This window comes from Bufo gargarizans, chromosome 9 (assembly GCF_014858855.1).
Source record: "Bufo gargarizans isolate SCDJY-AF-19 chromosome 9, ASM1485885v1, whole genome shotgun sequence".
NCBI lineage: Eukaryota > Metazoa > Chordata > Amphibia > Anura > Bufonidae > Bufo > Bufo gargarizans.
The window spans coordinates 28,287,256-28,313,057 of record NC_058088.1 but is presented as its reverse complement, the minus strand read 5'-3'; the positions used below and the strand labels follow the sequence as shown (position 1 = coordinate 28,313,057).

The 25,802-nt window shown below is 43.5% G+C and overlaps 1 protein-coding gene across 1 annotated transcript; it reads right to left on the bottom strand.

Moving 5' to 3' along the window:
* Positions 1–675: 675 nt before the first annotated feature.
* LOC122946235 (galectin-9-like) lies at positions 676–24,732 on the bottom strand. Its single transcript, XM_044305698.1, has 11 exons — positions 24,611–24,732; positions 17,676–17,764; positions 16,882–17,077; positions 11,988–12,104; positions 11,348–11,395; positions 9,262–9,303; positions 8,426–8,467; positions 8,288–8,320; positions 8,122–8,210; positions 7,236–7,401; positions 676–1,263 (listed from the first exon to the last, which is right to left on the bottom strand). The coding sequence occupies exons 1-11, from the start codon at positions 24,638–24,640 to the stop codon at positions 1,120–1,122; spliced, it is 996 nt and encodes a 331-aa protein (XP_044161633.1). The 5' UTR covers positions 24,641–24,732; the 3' UTR covers positions 676–1,119.
* Between the last annotated feature and the right edge of the window lie 1,070 nt (positions 24,733–25,802).

Below are 25,802 nucleotides of genomic sequence, written 5' to 3'. Positions count from 1 at the left end.
ACCCAGGCGGCAGTAGGCAATACCACTGCAAGCAGAGACCGATAGAAATGTGCGGTAATGGAGTGGAGCAGGCGAAGGAAACCACAGAGCCCAAAAGCTCCCAAGTCCAGGGAGCACTAGCTCAGGGGGGGAGCATCTTCACTGGGCACAATCAGCACGGCGGGCTCCAGCGTCTAGCACGGCTCCGTTGCATGCGGACGCCAAAGTTCATCACAGAGCGGCAGGAGCTCCGCCCCACGTTATCTCGTCATGCAGGAACTTAACATGCTAACTTAACAGCTAAGGTGCAGTAAGTGGTTAAGGCCTGCCCTCAGTGCACTTAAGCCTTAATTTGCCTATTTTGCCTATTTCTCCTAAATGCAGCAATGAATTGGAGGCAGAAAGGTATGGTTTTAATTAGCAGAACCACCTGCACCAGCCAGTCCATTCAGGGGCACTTATCACAAGTCACGCACAACATAACCACACTAGGAATGGCAGCCCATTGGCCTGTAAATGAGGAGAGATGTTATAAGAGATTGAAAGTGGATGCTGATGCAATAGGAGATTGGTGACAAGCTCATACAGATGCTGACTAGGTCTCCCATCCTAACTTACCTTGACTTCAGCGTGAAATGTATATTACATATAAAGTGCCCATACAGTTACTAATTACTAATTACACAATAGACCCAATGTGAATCAATTTGTTTATTGCGTCAAGGTACAGTACAGTACTTGTCAGATAACCAGCACACAAACACAAAACAGGTATCATGTAAAGAGGTCCCAGAGGGAGTCATTGATGTATAGCTATCAATGACAGCTGAAATGTACTAAAAGGAATTTTACAAATTTCTCAAAAATTTTCACTATGAAGAACAATATCATTACTCCAAGATTTACAAAGCTAGAATTGCTAAGGAAGGCTAAAGAAAATGGTCATGAAAGCACCTTATGAACGTGTAAGTGGTAAACCAAGATGTTATTAAAGCAGATCATTGATGGCTGAGACATAAGAGTACTGTAATCAAGATGCCTTAGTGTCTTCTTCCGCTTGGGTTTGCACTAAGATTTAGACACAATGATGTCTGCTTAAGGCTCCTTGTGGACCAATTCTTGTATCTTACTTGCATGAGGTTAGTATTGGACAAAAGTCAAGGTGACATCTCCTCCAACTTCAATCATGTCAATTTGGTGGAAAGGTAGGCGGTGGACATAGTCGAATAATTTTGTTCCACTAGAATAGATCCCGAAAGAGCCTCCCTCGTTCCTGATTTCCAGCTAGTAGTGAATAATATATAGGATGAAACACAAATTATTGTTTATTGGTTTCCACAGATGCCATGAGTTGTCCAGGATAAAAACATGGCTGCTTTCCCACAAAGACCTTCTGCTACATCTATCCATTGGTTGTGTCTGGAATTACAGCTTAATTATATTAAAGTGACTGGGGCTGAGTTGCAATAAAACACACAACCTGTGGACAGATGTGGCACTGGTTTTGGAAGCAGGGGCGTAACTACCATAGTGACGTCTGTGGGGCCCAGGGAAAGAGGGGGCCCAGTCTTAGTTGGGATTATCTCCCCTTCTACTTGTTGTGGAAATTTTATTATGCGGACATTTTATCTTAGGATGTGTGTGTGTTTTATAGATTGTCATCATGTCTCTCAGTGGTAATGGTAGATTATTGTATACATGTGTTTGTATGGGGTGTGTCTGCACAGCCACATTGGCTGCCCCTCCCTGTCCTTTGATATGTCATCACTTCCTGTATCCTTGTCTTGGGCCAGCCCCTTTTACACCTTTTGTTTTAGTCAATAAAAGACGGATACTGGGCAAGGAGGAGGGGGGAGTTGCTCAGAACTGAAGGAAGATGGTAGCATTTGGTGTGGTTCTCTGGCTGCGGATAAGGGAAGATGGAGTTGCCTTTTCCTTACACTAACTATGATGCGGGCTGATTACAACTATTAATATTTTTACCACAACAGATGGCGAGCTCAGGAAGGAAATATTTTTTTTTCCCTGTTATCAGCAGAACTTAAAAGGAGACACAATTTAATTTTCAAAAAGCAAAAAAGGCCGGCATAAGGTAATATCCTTTTCTTTACTCTCATTTTTGAGAAAGTTTTGCTCTTTGTGAACTGAAATATGTGTCCTCCAATCTGCTGGTATCAGAGGAAAGAAAAATCTGTTCAAACAACCTATGTGGTTGTTGTCTGCCGCATCGAGTGGTGTAAGGAATGGGGTAAGTGTTTTTCCATTGTGTTGATTGTACAGAGATTGTGTGCTGAATAGTACAGGGAATTGTGTTTTTTGTAACTTCTTAACTTTTTATGTTACTGTGATTTTCTAAGAGGCGATTTTATAGAGGCAGCAATTGGTTTTAGTGTCTGTACATTAGAGACAGCGTTCAGAGTGTTTTTTGTATTGTTAGCCTGTAAATCACCCAAAGAGTGGAGGTTTTTCTCTGGTTTAAACATAGGGAAATATAAAAACTGTTTTTATTGCTGGATATTGTAGACACTATCTTGGTTTCCTTTGTGTGACCATGCTTGTCGGCCATCTTTACCATGCTTGTAGGCCATCTTTACCATGCTTGTAGGCCATCTTTACCATGCTTGTAGGCCATCTTTACCATGCTTGTAGGCCATCTTTACCATGCTTGTAGGCCATCTTTACCATGCTTGTAGGCCATCTTTACCATGCTTGTCGGCCATCTTTACCATGCTTGTCGGCCATCTTTGTCAGTTTGCTATGGAAAGCGATTTGATTGTTTTTGCCTGAAATGTTAGTTTTGTCGGATAGTTATCTTGTCTTTTTGTAACCTTTCTATGTACAGTTTGATTTTGTTTTAATAAGTTTTGTGCTGATATCGGTTTAGTGTTCGGTTATGTTATAGCTCAGTGACCAGTCTGATACAGGAACCATTGTGTGAACATTAGTGGCAGTTTAGTGGTGAAATCGTCCTATAGTTGATGATTCTGCTTAATGTTTGTGTATCTGTGGCTGTTACACTGAATTGTAGACTTGTTTGGCATAATTAATGTGGGTATTACAGTGTAGAAAGGAGGTACTTGTAGTTCTGTGCCAAAAGTATTGGGACAACTAGTACAAGTGTTTTGTTTTTTGTAGCAACCATTGTGGTGTTTGTTTTCTGGTGCAAGGAGAATGAAGGTTTATCTGGAAGCCTGATGCATGCACTGGGTGCTGTAAGGGAATTGCTAGAGTTATTGAAACAACCCCTGGAGAGTAATGTGTCTGGGATTAGAGGAAATGTATGGGCTGTAAGCATAGAGAAGTCTGAGGACTGTGGGTCGCATGGTGGATCTGAATCAGGGATGGAGATGGACAATGTGTCTGACCCTGGTGTTAACACAATGCCAGAAGATTCCTCAGATGAGTCCGTGGTAAGTGGACTCAATACAGATCGTAATGTGGGAGCTACTCATGCTAGGATGGTTAATGTTGTGCGCCAATTCAAATCGCCATGTGCAAGTTATTGTGGAGGGAGGCGAGCTATCCTTTGTTTTGCATGCAGGGAATACGGTCACATTGCACGATATTGTAATGTTGCTAATGGCAACAGACACAGGTATGTTGAGTACCCCAGAACCACACCTAGAAGTAAAGTGGCTTATTCGGCGAGGTGGGGTAGTGGTCCCAGAGATGCTTCTTTGCAAAGGCAGAGAACGCAGGGACAGCCAAGATCTTGGATCAGTGAAGCGGATTTTAAATCACAATATGAACGGTTAAAATGTGAAAGAAACCGGTTTTGGGACCTTGTGATGTTAAGTCCTGCTTCTCTGGTCAAATGAATCTGAAGCTGTTTGGGGCTGGGGAAAAATTAGCATTTCAATTACTGGGTGGGTAGGAATTTCTCCTGTACGGTTTCAGGGGAACCCTCCAGGACATTGATTTGTTAATTCAGTCCTATACAATTGTATGTGTTCCTAAGGGTTTAGTTTTTGCATGAGTTTTGGGTTTTAAGGTAAAATTATTTTTTTTACTGAAGCTCAATGTAGATAATCAAGTGATTTTTCCTTTTTTTATTTTTCAGATATTTGTTTATTTTTGTGTGGGTATTTCTTTGATTAATTTATATTTACATTTTTCTTCTTTTACTCATTTTTATTTTTTTAGGTTTTTATTGTATATTTACATTTTTCTTCTTTTACTCATTTTTATTTTTTAGGTTTTTATTGCATATTTGCTGCTTTTCTCTCTCTCCCTCTCTTTTCTCTGTAGATTTGGTTAGGAGTACTGGGGGTCTCATGATATTGTGTGGGAACTACTGTCTGAATTCAAGGGTTGCTGCTGAGAGGGGTTTTTGATCAGTCACTGCAAAAAGGGCTTCGTGTGCTGTTCAGCTTGACTATATAGAATCATATCGGCAAAGGAAAGTGAGCTGATGAGCATTTTTTTAAGGAGACAAGGTGATGTATATCACCTGGGCATACCAATAGCTATGTGAGTAACCCCATTCCCCACAGGAGTACTGTGTGTTTGTTTCCTGTGCACCCCTCATCCCCACAGAGGGTACTGTGTGTTCTCTGTGCACCCCCCTTTTCCACTCCAGGTCAATTGGAAGCCCTATCCTGTGGTCAGGTCACTATTCAGAGCCAAAACCGAGGCTGGTATATCTCATTAGGAGACTCAGAGGGCCGCCGTGTGTCGGCGAGAGCCCTTTTCCTCACACTGATTACTCCTTTTCCTGAGGTCTATCTAGGGTGAACGGAGTCCGTGTGTCGGTGCCAGAAACCCTAGGGCAACTCAGAGGCGAACGAAGAGGAGTAGCAGCCGTCCAGGCGTTTGTCGCAGGACACTGGAGGTGGACGCACCTACTTTTAGAAAATTCCGTGCGTAGGTCGCAGGAAAATTTATGCTCGAGCATGTGTTTAGGGAAAATTAGGGATCAGAAGGGTACCACTTCTGACTACTATAGGACAGCCAAGCAGTACATGAAATCCATATATAGAGGAGGAGTTGTTAAGCCCCTCAAAGATTGGCACCAAGGGACTGTAGGTTCAGAGTGGATCATCCCCAAAGAAGGGACCTTTGAGGTCTGGATTGGGAAAAAGTTCGTCCGTAAATTCCCCACTAGACTCCAAAGCCATGGTTCCCTCCAGAAAGCAGAACTGTGGCTGCACGAATCCATCGATCTCCAGCAACAGGACATTCAAAAGTCCCAGACAGTGCGAACTAACACTGTCATGTACTCCCATCCCGCTAAGACTGCAGAGTCCAAGAGAAGCGCTTTTCTTTTTCTCTATCTCTCTCTCTCTCATCCCTCCGTCATCTCTCCATCTAACCTTGAGACGATGCACCATGCTAATCCAGCTTCTCTTCGTCCTGGTTTTAAGGCCGATGAGAAGGGGGGAAAATGGTGCAGAAATCAACGATCTTCAAACTTTCTAACCTCTCAAATGTCAATCAATCACAACTGCCTTTTCTTTGCTGGTACTTGGGTCAGATTTTTGCAAAGTAGGTAAAAATCACGGTCGATCCATGGCCTGAATGTTCCGCTGTAACCCTTTTATTCCATCAAGTATGCCTCCAGGCAGCCCCACGGGTTATTACCCGATGTCCACCATCGGGTTCGGGAATTGCTCCCGGACCCAGACTCAATAACCAGTGTTCATTCTAGCCAACCAGGTGATTGGGTTGTGCTAAAGAAACATCCGAGGACGGGACTAGAGCCGAGATATCTTGGGCCATTCCAGGTGATGCTGATGACGCCAACCTCTCTGAAGTTCGAGGGACGAGACAACTGGATCCACACCGGTCACTGCAAGAAGCTGCTCAACTAAGTCAAAGAATGCAGAGTATCACTTTTGGTTATTTGTTACAAGGAGGCATTTGTTGATAGATGATATTAATATTAGCTCTGGCTCCTGCTCCTCGCTTGTTAATCCTGTATGGGTGTCCGGGCAGCTAAGCGACCCGTAGATTTGGGATCCTCCAGTTGTGAGGAAGGTATATGGTTATGCCAGGCTAGCAGACACCATTGACAAGGGTCAGGCCCATGCTGACAGGAGCAGGGCAGGGGCGGAGCTATGATTAGTGAGAGTCGGAATCCTTTTTAAAACTTTGGGAGGTCTTGGGGCTCACTGGTTTTCCATTGGATCCGGGCGAAAGGAAATAGGACATATACTTATGTTTTTTGTCTCCATTCCTTCTATACGCCGGAGTGAGATGTTCCTGATGTCTAATCGACTGATATACCGAAGCCCGAACAGACAAGACGCCCTGAAGACCAAACCATGGACCAGATGCAGAGGATTCCAAACGAAACGTCACCTCCCGAAGAAAAGAAGCTACGTGTCAAGATTGACTTTCTGTTTTCTATTTGTTTTATGGATTCAGGACTTTTCGTAGACAAGACAGTTTTTTTTGCAAAGAAGAAGATCAAGATTTGTCAAGGGACACTGGGGAGCATATGACAAAGAGGAGGGACTGTTGTGGAAATTTTATTATGCGGACATTTTATCTTAGGATGTGTGTGTGTTTTATAGATTGTCATCATGTCTCTCAGTGGTAATGGTAGATTATTGTATACATGTGTTTGTATGGGGTGTGTCTGCACAGCCACATTGGCTGCCCCTCCCTGTCCTTTGATATGTCATCACTTCCTGTATCCTTGTCTTGGGCCAGCCCCTTTTACACCTTTTGTTTTAGTCAATAAAAGACGGATACTGGGCAAGGAGGAGGGAGGAGTTGCTCAGAACTGAAGGAAGATGTAGCATTTGTGTGGTTCTCTGGCTGCGGCTGAGGGAAAATGGAGTTGCCTTTTCCTTACACTAACTATGATGCGGGCTGATCACAACTATTAATATTTTTACCACAACATACTGGAGGTGAAAACTTGGTCAGGACTCTACCCTCTAAAGCAGGATTTTTCAACTCCGTTCCTCGGGACCCACCTACCGGTCAGGATTTGAGAATATCCCACAGAATGAATACCTGTGGACACTAATTATATCACCTGCTCAATACTAAGGAAATCCTGAAAACATGACTGGTAGATGGGTCCCGAGGACCGGAGTTGAAAAACCCTGCTATAAAGGGACAACGTTTAGCAAATAAAGCAGTGGAAAAATGGCCCAAGGGTCATTGAAAGGGGTTTAGGCAGAAACCCATCTGTCATGTGTGGGGGGCCTGGTTTCTCTATGTACACCACTGTTTGGAAGACAAAGCAGCCATGTTTTTCAATTCATGGACAACCCTCTAACTTTGAAAACATCTGTTGTTCTCACCTGAAAGCTTTGCCCAGGGTGGAATGGCATGTAGGACATATGTCTTTCCTCAGGCCCCCATTTGCCTCTGTCTTGAGTATTTCTTACTATTACTCCTTCTCTTAAACGAGGGTTGATATGAAGCTGAATATTCCTTGTTCTGCTGTTTAAGAGATTCACGTGAAACCTGGAAAGGTGATGAGGACATATATTTTAAAGTGAACATGACTCAGACCTACAGTGTGACAGAACCAGATACAACACTTGATGACAGCTTCCCTATCTGATTACTGTTGATTGCTGAAGGTCTCAGTTTACACCTTCTGCAAATGTTTTGCCTAACAAAGAGAAATTGTGCACAGCAGAGCACCCTGTTAATTTTAGGCAAACTAAGGGAGCAATTTTGGTATTCATGTAGTATCTGGTTCTGACCTCTGCCTGTACAATCTACTTTGTACTATCTACTGGTGCAGTATTGGACTGTAGTATTGGACTGTGGTTTCTTTAGCCCACCATCGAAAAAATTGTTCGTAGAGACCCATCCTCCATATGTACAGAACATGTGTCCCAGGACTCTTAACTGCATTATGAGCTTTGGTTTACACCATAATGATTTGTTCCCAAGCCCTTTCCAAATAGCATTCTTTTCTGTTGAACCTTTGGGGCCAATGTGTCGGAGTTTGGACCCACCAAAGGATCCACTAATAGTCCTGTCCACCCCTTAGTATACTACCTCTTCAGGAGTGGATCAAACAAGGAGAGAAAGTATAAAGGACAGATATGACTTCTTGTACAGGACAGATACGACTTCTCCCTGACCATGTGGCAGTACCCTTACTACCTGCACCCTACACATCCTCCGTACAAACCCTAAAGGCTTTTGTTAGTAATCCATGAAAAAACTCACTTGTCTGCCCCATAAGCGATATTTCCCATGATAATGACATTTCCATTTCTGCCAAAGTGCTTCTGAAAAACAGCTTGAAAGGGCATTACCTGCAGAGAAAATAGTCTTTAGTGTGACACTAGGAAAAAAAATATGGTATGTATTGTAAAGTAAGTACCAATCATACCGGGTTGTACACAGTCATGGGGGCTTTCTGTGGCTGAAAATATATGAAAAACACATATATAAGTAACATTATACAGATACAGTATTATTATTATTATACAGGCTGATATACATATACAATATGGTCATGTACACTCACCGTGAGAGCCCCAAGGACAGGAGCTGCAGCCATAACTGTTACCTAAAACAATTAAAGCACATTCATGGAACTATACAGTATAAGCACACTCAACTTTAAAAAAAAATTCTCCGGGAATTAAGAAAATGAAAATACTTAAATATTACTTTATTATAAATATATTGCCCGAAACCTTTAATTAGTTATAATGTCTCATTTTGTCTAAAAAGCAATCATCAGGGGCAATAAAATGGCCACTGTCCTATTAGTACACCCAGAACCTGTCCTAATCACACAGCAGGACAAGTTACTTCACAACATGGAGCTAAAGAGCTGCCTCTCTGCTCTGCAATTTTAAAACTGGGATCCAAAGTCAGCTTCGGTACCTACTGGTACCTGGGTACCGAAGCAGACTTCGGATCCCAGTTTTAAAATTGTTTTCAAGTTAATCGATGTCTAAAGTTATTCAACAAAGTCCAGCGTGACTTTCGGGATAATGACCAAAGCGACTTCGCTCAACACTAATCATAATCCCTGACAAGTAGAGCATTGAGGAGGATGAGGCAGCTCTTTATCTCAGTGTTCTGAAGTAACTTGTACTCCTGTGTGGTTCGGACAGGTTTTGTCTGTACTAATAGGATGGCGGCCATTTTGTTTCTCCTAATGATTGCTCCCCAGACAAAACAAGCCATTATAACTAATGAAAGGTATTTAGGAATATATTTATAATAAAGTAAAAGTTTTTAACAGTATTTTCATTTTCTTAATTCCTGGAGAACCCCTTTAAGACAGGACTGTATCTGGAAATTATAGAGTGCCATCACAGTTTGCAACTTTATATATTGTCTTGGTCTCACCTTCTGTGCTGCATATATTGGAGGTTCAAACGAATTTTGAACCTAAAATATGAAAAATGCGAACATATGAACGGGTTCCATGGTGTCATTGAATTAGTTCTGCATATTATGGTTTAGCTGATGTCAGTATAGGCCGATTATAATACAAGATAATAGGTAATAAAAGACCAAAACTCCAATATAAAAGAGCTTCAAAACTCTCCTTCTTCTCTAGGGTCATATACCGTAGGTACTCACAGGGGGCAGTATTCTAATAGTTTTCTCAGGGTTGTTCTTTACGAGGCAGTAGGTAACCCCTAAGAAGACAATGCTCTCTATGTGGTCACCTTTTACTAGTTTTGGACAGTTTAATGGAACGGAGAGGCGCCATGTTTGACAGGATGGCTGAAATTATTTTCAGCAAGCCTAATTTTCATATTTTGTTGCACTTAAGGAACAATTGTAATGGTATCCAGAAATGTAATTTTCTTAAATCTCGTTAACACCCCTAATTCATTCATTTCTGGTGATAACCTCTATGATCACGATTGTATCGCAGCTCCAATATAGACTGTCACCCAGATTTAATAGTCACAAACAGCAAATCTCCATGGTTATAGAGGAAGGGGAATATCTGATTAGGCAGAGCTGTCATTTAGGACTCTAGAAAGGATAGCTGACAACCAATACTAGTCCTGTAAAGGGGGCCATATTGGTTGTCACCTTACTTTCTCATTTACAGATATAACTAGAGAAAGCCTAAACCGAATTTTTAAACACTTGACAAAAGATGGTGTGTCAAGGATTTTTTACAATTTTATTTTGTTTTAGTGGTAAATGATGTTTAACGTGTAACTGTAATTAATAAAACTTTTACCATAACACATCAGAAATTTTGATTGGTGGAGGTTCAGGTGCTGAGATTCCCACTGATCACTGAAAGCACTCATCTGAGCGCTGTGCTTGTCTCTGATTGGCTCTCCTCGAAGAGGAGGGGGTAGTGGTGTACAGGCAACTAGGCCCACATTTACTAATGTGAGTGCACCTAGACCCTGATGTAAATTACAACAACATTTGTCACATATTGGCGCCATTGTCACATATTGGCGCCATTGGCTGCATTTTTGGATAAATTTAGAGCATCTAGTTTTAGAAAAATCATCCGAGCCTTGCTTAACAAGGGGGCATGGCCTAGGGTGCAACAAGTTACAGCTAAATTGCACCACAATTCTGACATAAAATTCTGCTGTAAAGTAAGTCAACCAATAGGTTGGTATAAAGTTAGAAAAAAAATGGTTTAGCCCGTGTATTATCCAGCCTGAGCCCCTGTGATATATCTGGTACAGGTCTAGATGGCCTGCCTAAATTTACACCATCTATAACATTAGTAAATGTTCTCCACAGGCTTCCTATGAGTCTGTACAAGTAGAAGCAAGCAGATCCGATCACAGCCGAAAGGACCCTGCACGGAGCTAAGAGCTTTGGCCTCTTGGTTTAAGTGATCATGGGGATCTCAGCATCTAGATCCTCACCAGTCAAAAATTACGACATGTCTGACATGTTTTTGGAATACCACCACCAAGGGCAGACTGGGAACTTAAAGTGGCCGTGGAAAAAAAACTAAAAATGGCCAAAGTCAACACAAGTAGGCGGAGCAAACAATACCATATTGTGGCACATTATACCATTACAGCACCAGCCCAGCCGAGTCAAATACTACAGTATATCACAAAATACCTCCCAAAAAATTGGCCCTCTTGGTGGCTAGCGCCAGTTGCCATGTTCAGTCCTCCTACTCCAGTTGCCTTAGGATTGCAATACATTTGAATTCAAGAAACAGGAGGGGAGCACCATCAGATCATTACTTACCATGGCTGGCGGCCGTGAGAAGGGCATAGGGCGGCCCCCTCTGCCTCAGCCCACTGTAGGGGCTATGGCCAGTCCACCCCTGACCACCACCTTACAGATAAGTTAGTGAACCAATAGGGTTCCAATTGCAATATCAGAGAATTATTTTTTCCAATGTATCTAGCTTTAGCCGTATGTGGTGAAGGAATTATCGAAGAATGGGACAAGGTGAAATTTTCATATCAACAAAAGTACTCACAAATCCTGGACCTGGAGTGTATGGCGGTGGAGCCGGAGACATCCCAACCTAAAATTGTAACGTAAATATAGTACAACCTGAGTTTCCTGTGCACACATATAAATAACATACTAACAAGCTCTCTGTCCCAGAAATTAATCCCAATGATATATGCACCTAAATGACAAATATGGACGGCTATACATCTTCTCAAGCTTCTTCTGGATAAAAATAAAATATTCTACTAACACACTGTGTTACCATATGTGTGAAAAATATAATAATGCTACTAGTACCAGTAATAATGCTACAATGTAGAATGTTGGGTAGAATTACAAAGTAACAAAAAAATGTTTAAAGTTCTTTCCCGACTGGACTTAATAGGGTATCTAGAGGCGGGGGTCTGCATTCTATAAGGGGGTAGTCTAGCTAGGAAAACAGTAACACAAACTTTACTTCTGTACCACCTGCAGACGGTGACTATTGGCCCTTGTAACCATTTTGTGTTTTTAGGGAAAAAATGAGTCTCCAATCTCTAACAACCCACTGATACATTTTGGGGCTAATTTTTTTTGTGGTCTTACCAACTTCAGCCCTCGTTTAGAGAATACATTGTTTGAGCTGACTTTATGAAGGCAGTACTTTAACACAAGGTACTTACAGATGGATAAAAGGTGACACAGTTAAGATTGAGGTCACCATTGACTTGAAGGGACTGGATGGTTTGATAGGAGACACGATGACGATATTCCAGGAGGTGTTGCCCATTTACAGTGACCTGAATAGAAAATGAATATGACTCTAATAGGGTGGAACACTACTTGAAGAATTGATATTATTATTAGCATAATTAGTCGTAATATTTTTATTAGAATTTATAATAAGACTAGCAGAAGGACCCGGCTTCGCTTGGGTATATTTAATCTATTTCATTTAATGTTTGTGTGTGTTGTTAAAAGATATCGACAGTATCCACTATAACAGTGACCTCCACTGCCCCCCACCTCTTAACACTGACCCCCCCCCCCAGTGCCCCGTCTCCTTAAAATGGGACCTCCACAGCAGCCTGCCCCTTTAACAGTGAGTTTCACAGCACACCACCCCCTTGACAATGACCTCCACAGGGGTCCACCCCCTTAGCAGTGGCATTTACAGCAATCTGGCCCTTAACACTGACCTCCATAGCGGACCATGCCTTAACTGTGACCTCCACGGCAGCCTGCCCCTAGGGTGGCCAGAGGTCCAGTTTTAGGCGGACAGTCCGGCTTTCAGACTTCCTGTCCTCCGTCTGACGCAGGGCCTGGATGAACACAGGGATGTCCTTTTGAACAGCTTACTCTCAGACAGCAGCACTGTGCATAGAAGTAGATTTTTAACTTCATTTTTCAATCCCTGTCAGCTGAGGAGTTGGAGGGGCGTGGCCTAACCGGATCGGAAGTGTGGCGTAGTGGGACCTGGGGGCGGGGTTTTATGGCCGTCCTGAATGGCCACCCTACCCTGTTCTTCCTATCTTAGTAGGAGTGGGCTGGTCCTGCTTCCTGCCAGGAGGAAGGAGTTCCTGTCCAAAGTGGACAGGAGGCACTAGTTAAGGCTCCTGCTCAGATTCTCCAGCGCGAACTACTCAAGCCTTACTCAAAGGGAAGTCTTGAGATGCTAGGCAGCAAACTAAACTTCTACAACCAGCATCAAAGACACTGCTGCAAGGTGAGGGAATACAGCAAAGACACCCAATGCTACTAGGCCAGTACTACATAAGTGCTAAATCGTAGCCATCCAACCTGCCTCCATAATCCTTACTAGTGTTGAGCGCGAATATTCGAAAAGCAAATTTTTATTGCGAATATCGGCACTTGGAGATAGCGATTTCGTAATGACGAATATTCGTTTTTAACACAGTACACATCAGGTGATCATCCCTCCCTTCTTCTAGTTTGTGGGCCAATGAAAAGGCTTTGTCACAGCTTAGCAACATCCCTAGCAACCAATAGAAAAGTTGCCTATCCTACGCCGGTATTTCGCGCGCATTACGCGAATAATACATTGCCGATTTTCGCAATGAAGAATATAATCTCGAATTTGAGAATTTGAGAATATATGACAAATATTCTACAAAATATTTGCAAAATATCACAAATTGGAATATTGCCCCTGCCGCTCATCACTAATCCTTACCGGTACCAGAGAAGATTTGCACTTAAAGTCTGCTGCTACTGATTGTATTTCAGATTCTACTTTGCACTTAATAAAAATACTTTGTAATGTTTAGTTCTGGCCTTGATCTTCAATATCACATTTCCACCGCACAGAGCCCTGAGGGAGTACACAATGGCACTACCACTCCCATCCTCTGCATGGACTCCTCAGGGGCTCGCTGCATAAGGTTTCTGGCAGAGGGCACTATGTCAGTAGTGGAGACTGTTACATTTACATTTAACGATCTCCTCCACAGTATGGGGAGGAGCGATCACTAATGCCATCACTCGTCCCTATACAGAATCATTATTTGCCGACAGCATGTTTAGATGGCACGATCTGCTGCCAGCAAACGATGATTTAGGTGCCCAAACCAACAATCCTATTACCTTGACTGTTACCTTTTGCTCGTTCATTGGGTAATCAGTGGCACCCTTATACCGGCAGATAATCGCCGGCCGATCATGGTCCTTACGAACGATCATCAACGATCAAAGCACCCTTTGGTTACTGTGTAATTGCAATGCGCTGATAAGGTTAGATATTAACTTGTGTAAAGCCTCACACAGTCATTTATGGCCGGGCTGGTCTATTCAGTGATAGACTGGCTCCTGGTGTCTTAGTGGTTTATAGGTAATAGAAATGCAGAAGTACAGCAGGGTCCTCTACACCTCTACCATACAATCAGGAGGTTTCCCTTTCCATCACTTTCCTTAATTTTGGTGGTGAGGTAGCCATGCATGCCTAATCATTTTGATATCACAGAAGCTGGACCCCCTCTGTTCTGGCACAGATTCATTTGGCACGCCAAGTTTATTATATGAAGGTACTTAGAGCTGAACATAATAGTGTGCACTGGAACTGACCCCTTGTGGTTGTGCACTTTGCATTGTCTGATGCACCATGAAGCAAACAGGTCAGTCACGTTGAGCTTATGCATTATGCCAGTATGTGTGGCTAGTCCACTATTATTTTGCAGGTAATGTGCCTTTAAATGTTGTTATACTGGGGGCACAGTGGGCTGGTGAGCTCTCTGTTCATGTGTGTAGACATGATAAGGTAGAGCCCGAGTATAAATATTCAACTATTTTGGCACACTTTGGGGAACAGATTGTGTCTATTGAGAGTGTACAGAAAACCCGTCAAGTGCAAGTCAAGTACTGTACTAGATAAGTGTTGCAGCGGAGACCCAGAGAAGATCTGTGGAAATGAGTTGGGCCTTTCCCTCCTTCCACTAGAAGTGCACAGAGCCTTCTTCTCATCGGTCACAGAGCAAAGTAACAGCAGCAGTCCGGTAGGGTCACGGTGCTAGAAGTGGTCTGAAACTACTCAGGATTCTCAGGGTCGCTGGATGCTTGCAGGTCCCAACTCGTCTCCTCCAGTTGTCTCATCTCCTCTTGCACCGAATTGCTCTCTCTGTACATTACAATACTTTAAGACCACAAGGTGCACCAAACACCTCCTAAAGGGGTTGTCAAATCCTCAAGTCAAAATAAGTCACTGCCAGGAATGTGTGCAAGATAAAGAAAAAAACGGCGCTAACCTTTTGAAAGCAGCCCAGTTCCAGCACTGAGGGGCCCAGCTACTTTTGTTCCTCGGTTGAGTGTAACTGTCCTGTCTGGTCACTTGCACCACTGCTGCCAGTCACTGGCCTCAACAGTGATGTCTCCCTGAGCAGCACATGATGGCAGTGGCAGGTGTCACAATTCCGGTCCTCCAGGAACCAGAGGAGCAGGGACGGACTGATGGCACTAAAACTGAGCTGCTTTCAAGAGGCGAGCTGCTTTTTGTATATTATTCTACACACATTCCTGGTGGTAATTCATTTTGGTTTGGTGGTCGGACAATATACCTTCAAAGGGGTAGTCCACAGTCCCTACTTCTTCCAGTCCCTGCAAGACCATGGAATCAGCTTGGTCCTGTGAATGATGTGGCCAATCACAGGCCTCAGTAAATACAGCAGTGATGTGCCATTCAAGCCACTGTGACTACTGTGGACTGTGATTGGCCACAACAGTCACCGACTGAAAGTGGCCAGGAAAATGGAGCAGCAGTGGGACGATGGACACGTGAGTGGGGGGGTTTATGTTCAGGGGGACAGGGGAGGACCCCAGAGGTTTTCAGATTCAAGGCTAGACAATCCCTTTAAGTACTTCATCTCCACCCTAACACAGAGAACAATGCTCCTGCATCAGCACTCATCACCAGGGACCATGTCAGCCATCATGAACCATCATATACACTGCAAAATCTAACAGTGACATTTTTAGGCACAGTACTTACAAACGAAGGGCACGTTAACACATAACATTTCAATATTCTGACAAAGAAAAAAGTATGGATCGCATATCCACAGGCTATGCATTGATCTATTGCTTCTCAGAATAATTTATAAACTGTACATAAAGTACCTGTATACTTTTTGATGCATATAAATGCATAGACAATGCGTAAGCCTACCCACCACATCAAGGAGACCTCTTTAAAGTGGGTCCCTACTCTAAAGTAGCACAGCTGCTTACAGGTTACCACTGCTGCTGCAACACCACACCTGCAGGCAGTGCAACCCAACTGCCCAAGAATACACCTACTGTCAGGGCTAAGCCTAGCATGGCACTAGGCCACACCAACCCACGGGCACAGAGCCACAGCAAGAAGGATCGCCATGCAGCACTGCCCCATGTAAAGAGATCTTAAAAACTCACTTCTGTATGTGGTCTCCGAAGCGACCTGAAACCAAGTAAGAATTAACCGTTATATGCCTTCACTGGTGCATCAACAGTTCAAGTGCAGAACACAAGTGGTCAGTTCAAGTGCACAACACAAGGAGTCGGTTCAAGTGCACAACACAAGGAGTCGGTTCAAGTGCACAACACAAATTTGTTGGTTCAAGTACACAACACAAGTAGTTGGTTCAAGTGCACAACACAAGGGGTCGGTTCAAGTGCACAACACAAGGAGTCGGTTCAAGTGCACAACACAAGGAGTCGGTTCAAGTGCACAACACAAGGAGTCGGTTCAAGTGCACAACACAAGTGGTCGGTTCAAGTGCACAACACAAGTGGTCAGTTCAAGTGCACAACACAAGGAGTCGGTTCAAGTGCACAACACAAGGGGTCAAAAATCTCTGCTTGATGTCACTAAACTTTTGTTTACATTTCGAGGATGGAAATCTAGGCTAGTCCACACAACTGCAACTGTGTGACACTACATCAGAGTAGCCTGGCATCTACGGCAGCAGAGGGATGTGTTATGCAATGTTTATCTTACAGAGTGTCTACACTGTAACAAACATTATTTTCTGTTTTCCTGATAGTTGTCAGTAAGTCAAAGGGGTTTCTTGGACGCTTACAAGTACCCACCTGAAATGCATGTCCCAGCACCTGGATAGCTATGTCAAAGTAGGTGTTCCGCTGGAATGGCATATTATGCCTTCTCTCCTCGGAGCCCCAGTTCTTATGTTGCATTGTGTTGCATACAATGACATTTCCCTCGTTAAATCGGGGGTTAAAGTGAAATGCAATATCATTGTTGTAGCAGACGAAGTTGATGGCAAACCTAGAAAAATACAAAATTTGACTTTGCTTTATTTACATTGACATGCATGTGATCAGGACACGCTAGGACAGAGGAACTCGGTACCTTACAAGTCAGCTAGACAGCACACATATACAGTGTAGGTTTATCAGTGAGGATATTCTAATATTACAGTGCCTTGTCTTCTTCTAATGCTATATCAAAAAGGCAGCAGGACAGCAAAAACAAATATAAAAGTAGGGTGCAGGCCTCGGAAGGCTGGGCTCAAAAACCTTCAGCCAAATGTCTCCAAATGACGAGACAGAATCCAAAAATCTTCTCAAGAAAATTCAAGTGATTTGTTCACCCAAAGGACAGCAATGTTGCCGTCTCTCTATGGAAACTTGGCTTGAATATGGTTCAGTAGAGGGACAGCAATGTTGCAGTCTCTATGGAAACTTGGCTTGAATATGGTTCAGTAGAGGGACTGAAATGTTGCTGTCCATTGTGTTAATAAATCACTTGAATTTCTTGCGAAGATTTTTGAAGTGCTGCTTCTTCATTTGGGTAGGTCTTCTTCTGTAGGTTGGAAAAGGTCCATAGTTCATAATTTACTTTTGTGTTTCTTCATATAACTCACTGTTTGGCATAGCCGTGGGCTTGTCCTTGGATTGTCACCCTCTTGCCTTCTGTAATCCCCCCGAGGATTGCACTCTCGAAGGGGACACTCTGCAAAGATGTGAGAAAAATAAGCGCCATGAATGAGCAGAACCACGACAGACACTGGCAGCCTAGGGCCCCTGTGCAAGAAGGGGGAATGGGGCCACATGGCTTTGATAGTTAGAAAGCTAGATAAATAGTATATGCCTCTGGATAGGGCATCAATATCAGATCAGTGGGGGTCCAACACCTGGCACTCCCACCCCCCACCTTGCCAATCAGCTATTTTGGGCTGCCATGGTGGCAGAAGCTATAATGTGTATGAAGCTGGAAGAAGTCAGCTCCATACACCATGTAGTGGTCATGCTGGGGTACTGCATGAAGTCAAGTGAATGGGAGATGAGCTTCATTATATCCAGGAACTACACATTAGGGCTCATGCACACGAACGTGTCGGCCGTTCTATGCATTGAGGACTGCAATTTGTGGTCCCCAATGCACAGGTACCATCCGTGCGGTTGACGCAGACGGATGCAGACCCATTCAACTTGAATTGGTCCGTGATCTGTCCGCACCACAAAAAAAAATTGAACATATTCAATTTTTTTGCGGTGCGGGGGCACGGAGAGAAAGGGGTTCCGTGCCTCTGTTCTGCACCACTCATTCCGGATTGCGGACCTATTTAAGTGATACGGTGTGCACATGGCCGATGTCCGTATATTGATGACCAGCTGTTTGTGGGCCGCAAAACGGCTGTGGGCATGAGGCCTAATGCAATGACCTCTGCTTCCACTCCGTACACTGTCAGTCCCTGATACTGCGGTAGCGCACAACAGCTGATAGGTGGTGGTGCCAGGTGTCACCCCCCCACCAATCTGATATTGATGACCTATCCAGAGGAAGCTGTACAATAATGAAGGACTACACAAGCGCACATTGTGAATAAGGATGCTGAGAGTGGCGTTTAGTCTGACTCTGTAGCTACATATAGCAGCTGTGATGTTTTTTTCTTCAGCTTCTTGTTGACTAAAGGAGTCGCTCTTAACATTGCAAACCCCACCTTAAAGGGAATGTGTCATCAGAAAATGACTGTTCAAATCACGTTTTTATGTTAAACATATTTTAAATTAATTTTTAGGTGATTTTATTTTCAATTTTCCATGTCAATATCTATATTAAATAAAGAGAAAAAAAAAAAATCTGCTTTTTTTTCGCACTGGCCACTAGGCCTAATAATAATAGGCGCCACTTCTTGGTCTGTACAGATCACTCTACTGCAGTTACCTACTTATGATCACAGGTAGGATTACAATGACAATATCACCTCTATATAGATAACACAGGTCGGTGATGGCTAACCTCCGGCTTTCCAGCTGTGGTAAAACTACAACTCCCAAGATGTCCCCTTGCTTGGCTGTTCTCAGAACTCCATAGAAATGAATGGAGCATGCTGGGAGTTGTAGTTTCACCACAGCTGCCGGAGGTTAGCCATCACTGTAATAGGTGATATCACAGCTTATCTTCTCCCTCCTGACCTCTGCACAGGTCACAGAGCATGCCTAGAAAACTCTCCCATAAAAGTCAATGAGGTTCCTTCCTGACCATCGTGTCTATGGACCATGGTGGCTGCTGTAAAGCATATCTCTAAATGCCGTTAAGAACAGCTCAGGCAAGATGGCCGCCCCCATGATCATGTTCAGAAAATAGAATTTAAAACAAATCTGCAATCAGAAACTAAACAACAGATTAGAAAAAAAGGAGACGTGTCGTTAACTGGTTTTACCTAGCAGTGTCACCTTCCTTTTAACAATACCTACAAGCAGGGGCGGGCCCTGACTTTTTCAAGGAAATCGAAAGACAAACTAACTGTACACACTAACAGAACCATGAAGTGCCAGAAATGTTGATATAAGGAAGGGGCTAAATATAAGAACATGGGGGTTCTTCATTAAACAGAAATGCGCCTATATTATGCGTATTACTGGCACAGATCGCGGCGCAAAGACGTAGAAAATGGTCTAAATGTAAGAACCTAGGAAGACGTCTTAAATCTAGAAGCAAACAAAAAAACTTATGGCAGCACAACATTACACATACAAACAATAAAACTGGGGAATAGGGATTAGTCTGAATAAAAGTGGTATTATACCTACTATAAATGAAAAAAATAAAAGCTCTTTGCGCTATTTAATTTAGAATAATCCCTATTCCCTAGTTTTATTGTTTGTATGTGTAATGTTGTGCAGCCATACGTTTTTTGCTTCCTGCATGGATGCGCACCTGCGACTATGAATGTGCTTGTCTAAATTTTCTTTACTAAATGAAACCTGGAGAGACACACATTTTAGGATAATGCATACTGCATACTGCTATCCATGCTTTCAATTTCCCGCCAGCCTTTAGCAGAACAAATAGACTAAGGCGCCTTTCACACGGGCGAGTTTTCAGCACGGGTGCGATGCGTGAGGTGAACGCATTGCACCCGCACTGAATCCGGACCCATTCATTTCTATGGGGCTGTGCACATGAGCCGTGATTTTCACGCATCACTTGTGCGTTGCGTGAAAATCGCAGCAAGCTCTATTTTGTGCGTTTTTCACGCAACGCAGGCCTCATAGAAGTGAATGGGGCTGCGTGAAAATCGCAAGCATCAGCAAGCAAGGGCGGATGTGGTGCGATTTTCACGCACGGTTGCTAGGAGATGATCGGGATGGAGACCCGATCATTATTATTTTCCCTTATAACATGGTTATAAGGGAAAATAATAGCATTCTTAATACAGAATGCATAGTACAATAGGGCTGGAGGGGTTAAAAAATAAATAAATAAATTTAACTTACCTTAATCCACTTGATCACGCAGTCCGGCTTCTCTTTTGTCTTCTTTCTTCAGGACCTGGGTAAAGGACCTTTGATGACGTCACTAAGCTCATCACATGGTCCGTCACATTATCCATCACCACGGTAAAAAAGATCATGTGACGGACCATGTGATGAGCACAGTGACGTCACCACAGGTCCTTTACCCAGGTCCTGAAGAAAGAAGACAGAAGAGAAGCCGGGCTGCACGATCAAGTGGATTAAGGTGAGTTAAATTTTATAAAAAATGTTTAACCCCTCCAGCCCTATTGTACTATGCATTCTGTATTAAGAATGCTATTATGTTCCCCCTATAACCATGTTATAAGGGAAAATAATACAATCTCCCCAGCACCTAACCCAAACCCGAACTTCTGTGAAGAAGTTCGGGTTTGGGTACCAAACATGCCGATTTTTCTCACGCGGTGTGCAAAACGCATTACAATGTTTTGCGCTCGCACGTAAAAATAGCGCTTTCTCCCGCAACGCACCCGCATCCGGGCAAAAAACATGGCGCCCGTGTGAAAGAAGCCTAACAAGTTGCCCAAAATGTCTCACACCACACATAGATCTGTATCATGGTCTTTGGGCCTGCCCGCAGACCTATTCTCTATGGGGTCAAGTAGCACAAATAGTCAAAGAAATCTGGATCCTTAATATTCCCCTAAGGCCTCATGCACACGGCCGTTGTTTTTGTCCGCATCCGAGCCGCAGTTTTGGCGGCTCGGGTGCGGACCCATTAACTTTAATGGGGCCACAAAAGATGAGGACAGCACTCCATGTGCTGTCCGCATCCATTGCTCTGTTCCGTGGCCCCGCAAAAAAATAAATAACATGTCCTATTCTTGTCCACACTTTGCGGACAAGAATAGGCAGTTATATTAAAGGCTGTCCATGCCGTTCCGCAAATTGCGGAACGCGCACGGGCACCATCCGTGTCTCTTCTTGCAAAATTGGCTGCAGCCCATGATCCCCTCAAAAGGGTCAATCTTGCAAAACCTGAAAGATTTATTGTCACTGGAACGTAAAGAAGCAGAAATGCGTAAGGAGGGAAGTGTAGGAAAGTTCTTTAAAAAAAATGGCGCAGCTTCATAGCGCAAATCCGGGCATCATGTTTTTGGCCCGGATAAGATTGACTTGAATGGGTCCGTGAACTGTTGGCCGTGAAAAAAATAGGACAGGTCATATTTTTTTCACGGACTGGAAACACGGATGACGGACACGGATGCCAAACGGTGCATTTTCCGATTTTTCCACGGACCCATTGAAAGTCAATGGGTCCGCTGAAGAAAAAAGGAAAACAGAACAACGGCTGCGGATGCACGCAACGGTCGTGTGCATGAGGCCTTACTATTTCATACAACTAGCAGCTTGTGTGGGACAGTTGGACATCAGCCCATGCTAATGTAGGGAAGCGCAAAGCAGGGGCCACCTTATCAGAGAAGCAGTGGGGCCAGCTGTTATGTGATAAGGGGACAGTGACAAAGGGACAGAACACATAGCAGGTCTGCTCAGGGACAGAGCTGGAGGAGCTGAGCACAATCCTTCACTACCCGGCAGAGCAGCCCCTCCGCCCTCTCTCCCAAGTCTGCAGTGTAAACAGAGCATGCACGGCCGGCCGTGCGCGTTCATGAAAGAGAGGAGAGGCCGGCCACTGGATCGATGTGGTTACTCTGCGCAGGCGCAGCGCCTGCATTCAGCAGGGAGAGGTGGCCGTAACTAGGGGAGACACATGACAACACAGAGGTAGGAGGGGAAGGATTTTATCAAAAAGGAAGGGAATTGGCTAATACATTATATTTACAAAAATGATCACTGTTATATCATTAGCAGATTAAACAGTGATCATTGAAATGAGAATACCCCTTTAAGAATGCTATTATTATTCCCATGTTATAAGGGAAAATAATACAGTGAATAGACTTCCATCTTAGCAACCATGCGTGAAAATCGCACCGCATCCGCACTTGCTTGCGATTTTCCCGCAGCCCCATTCACTTCTATGGGGCCTGCGTTGCACGAAAAACGCACAATATAGAGCATGCTGCGATTTTCACGCAACGCACAAGTGATGCGTGAAAATCACCGCTCATCTGCAGAGCCCCATAGAAGTGAATGCGACCGGGTTCTCCTCACGCATTGCACCCGCGCGGAAATCTCGCCCCGTGTGAACCCAGCCTTATTAGGCTTAAAGGTACATAACCCACGAAAGGCCCTTGCCGGATTACGATATATGTGTAACATTCAGACAAAATGCTTTGGTCATGGAAGGTTTCTATTGTTCTTCTATGCGCAGGACATGTTTGTATATGTTTTAATGATGGTTGTCCGTTTTTATGTACGATGTATCGTGTCTCAAATAAAAATATTTTGAAAAAAAAAATACATTTTCTTGTATTAAATCTAGACTTGTCAGTGGATCCGCCGAAGTTAGGTACAGACCAGCGCCTCTACATAACTGCGGTGGATCCACAGCCAGCGCAGGGCCTTAGTAAGGCCTTATTAAGACTTTGTGCCCCATAGTTTCTCGGATTGATCCAGGAAGGCAAAACAACAATAGGGCATGTGACAATCAGCCCTAAAAACAAAAAAAAACTTGAACCTTCATGGCGTTAAGACTCCTGCCTGCTCTGGATCTCTACCTAAATTCAGCAGACCCACCGCCACTTCTAAATGTAAGATAGCTCCCGAGCTGTCTTACATTTAGACCATTTTCTACGCCTTTGCGCCGCAACCTGTGCCAGAAATACGCCTAATAAATGACCCCCTATGTTTTCATATTTACCCCCTTCCCTTCCTTATATCCTTTTGGAAAATGAAAGGTGGACTCTTATTGGATTATCAACATGAATAGTACTGCAGATACAGAGTCCAGATGGCTATTTTTTTTTTCCTACTGACCCGCGTTTCCCCACTGTCAGCGTTTGTAGCCGCTCTGAAACAAATTGTCAGGACTGCCGTGCATGCGCGCAGGGGTCCTCTCCATTATGTTAGAACCGCAGTGAGGACTATGGGGGACATTTATCATTTCAGATAATTTTCATGTCACTTCTAAGTTTGGTTCTGCATAGTGTGGTTGCACCAAATTTTGAAGAGGTGCCCAGTTTTTATGTGTTAGGTGTAACTTCATTGTGTTGTATGACGTAGTCTTAAAAAATACACCATGGGGCTGCCTGACGTAGGAGGCGACTATTCTGCGACATTTCAAGTGTGGCATATAGTAAAAGTGCCATAATTAGTGTTGAGCGAACGTCTGTTTTCAAGTTCAGCGTACAAGGTTCTGCTTACCTAAGAATTCCGTTATGGATTCCGCTACCACGGACCAAACGTTATGGTCCGTGGTAGCGGAATCCATGATGGAATTCTTAGATAACCCGAACTCGAACCTTTTAGGCTGAACTTAAAACACAAGTTTGCTCATCCCTAGCCATAATCCTTGTCTCATCTCACTTTTCTACCTTAAATATAGACATCTCTGAAAAGGGGGGTCTTCTAAATGTTGCAAAAAAAATATATGTTGCAATTAGCACACAAAAAAATGACGTATCTAGTTTGATAAATGTCCTCCAAAGTATTTCAGTGCAGCTTTGAGCGCTGACAGCGTGGGAACTGGGGGCTGTAGGAAAATAAAAAATTGTGATCTGGACTCCTTCTACGCAGGACTACTCATGTATTATTGTAGATAATGGTCCAAAATCGGGGTGACAGATTGCCTTTAAGCCAAGGAACCAGGAGCATTGAGAAAATAGTGATCTGGACTCCTTCTCTGCAGGACTGCTCACGTATTACTGCAGATAATGGTCCAGGATGGTGGTTGCAGCTTCCCTTTAAAAAATTGAGAAAGTCTCTATGTTCCACTTTGTAGAATACCTCCGTACGGTGGAAACCATACACTCACACAAAATCATTTTATCTTACTGGAGTGATTGACCTCTATAACAGTATCGCGAACAATATGTTCTTCACATACGCGCCATCGTCTCAAAGACGTAAAGAAACCTGGATTATTGTTTTAGGAATGGAAAATTTAGAATGGAATGAACAGATCATTACTTACTGGATTGTAGATGGGAGCGAACGAGGCCATGTGCCGTGTCTGATCTTGCAGGAGAATAATCCTGTGAGTTTCGTTTCTGAGGAAAAGCAGAGAAGGACTGTGCTAGTGGAAAGAGAAAACAGGAAGAGCTGAATGGTTTAGCACAGAGGTCAAAGCTGACATAGCACATATATACTGTATACAGTATGCCTTGTTCAAACAAGATCTATATCATATATCGAGTGTGTGTTTAAATGTGTACGCTGTATTTCGAGCGTAGGATGGCCTATCACTGCTCAAGGTGCTTAGTTCACACCATCAGACCTGCATCAGTCCGTTGACTGAAAGGGTCGCTCTGCAAGGGTACTTTGGACTATAGACATTTATGGACATTTGCCCTTATTACTACTATGCAAAGCCATCAACTCCCTACTTTATTGTACTTTGAAGGGTTAACTTGCACTGTTGTGTGCATTTGTGTTTATTGTAATATATCCTGTTCATTTGCACTGTTATCACACTAAAGCTGTGGAAAGGGTTAATGCAGAGCCAACTAAGGCTACTTTCACACTAGCGGTTTTTGCAGATCCGTCATGGATCTGCAAAAACGCTTCCGTTACAATAATACAACCGCATGCATCCGTCATGAACGGATCCAGTTGTATTATGTCTTCTATAGCCATGACGGATCCGTCTTGAACACCATTGAAACTCAATGGGGGACGGATCAGTTTTCTATTGTGCCAGATTGTGTCAGAGAAAATGGATCCGTCCCCATTGACCTACATTGTGTGCCAGGATGGATCCGTTTGGGTCCGCTTCGTCAGGCAGTGTTTTGGTGTCCGCCTCCAGAGCGGAATGGTGACTGAACGAAGGGCAAACTGATGCATTCTGAGCGGAGCCTTTTCCATTCAGAGGGAAAAAACAGACACACTGACCTTCTAACTGTCTGGTTTAGCTTTGTTGTTTATGTATGAAGACTTGTTTATGTCTGGAAAACTGGTTATTCATTTTCAGACATTTATTGAAACTCTATACCAGTCTATGACAGACATAAATTGCAACATTGTATCTGTTTGGGCTGTATTTCTCCACTTCACCCCTCCCTCTAGAACGTTCTAGTTCAGCTAGAAACTGCATATAAGGAGAGCAGTCAGAGCCCCTAGTTGTCTGCCTTACTTGTATTGTTTTGCACTTGAGTTCCTCCAGTAAA

Coding starts and splice junctions, on each gene's coding strand:
- LOC122946235 (XM_044305698.1), bottom strand. CDS start 24,640: ATGGCCTCGTTCGCTCCCATCTACAATCCA. Junction 17,765..24,610: donor TCGCTCCCATCTACAATCCA/GTAAGTAATGAT, acceptor ACATCTTTGCAG/AGTGTCCCCTTCGAGAGTGC. Junction 8,211..8,287: donor CCATGACTGTGTACAACCCG/GTATGATTGGTA, acceptor TTTTCTCTGCAG/GTAATGCCCTTTCAAGCTGT.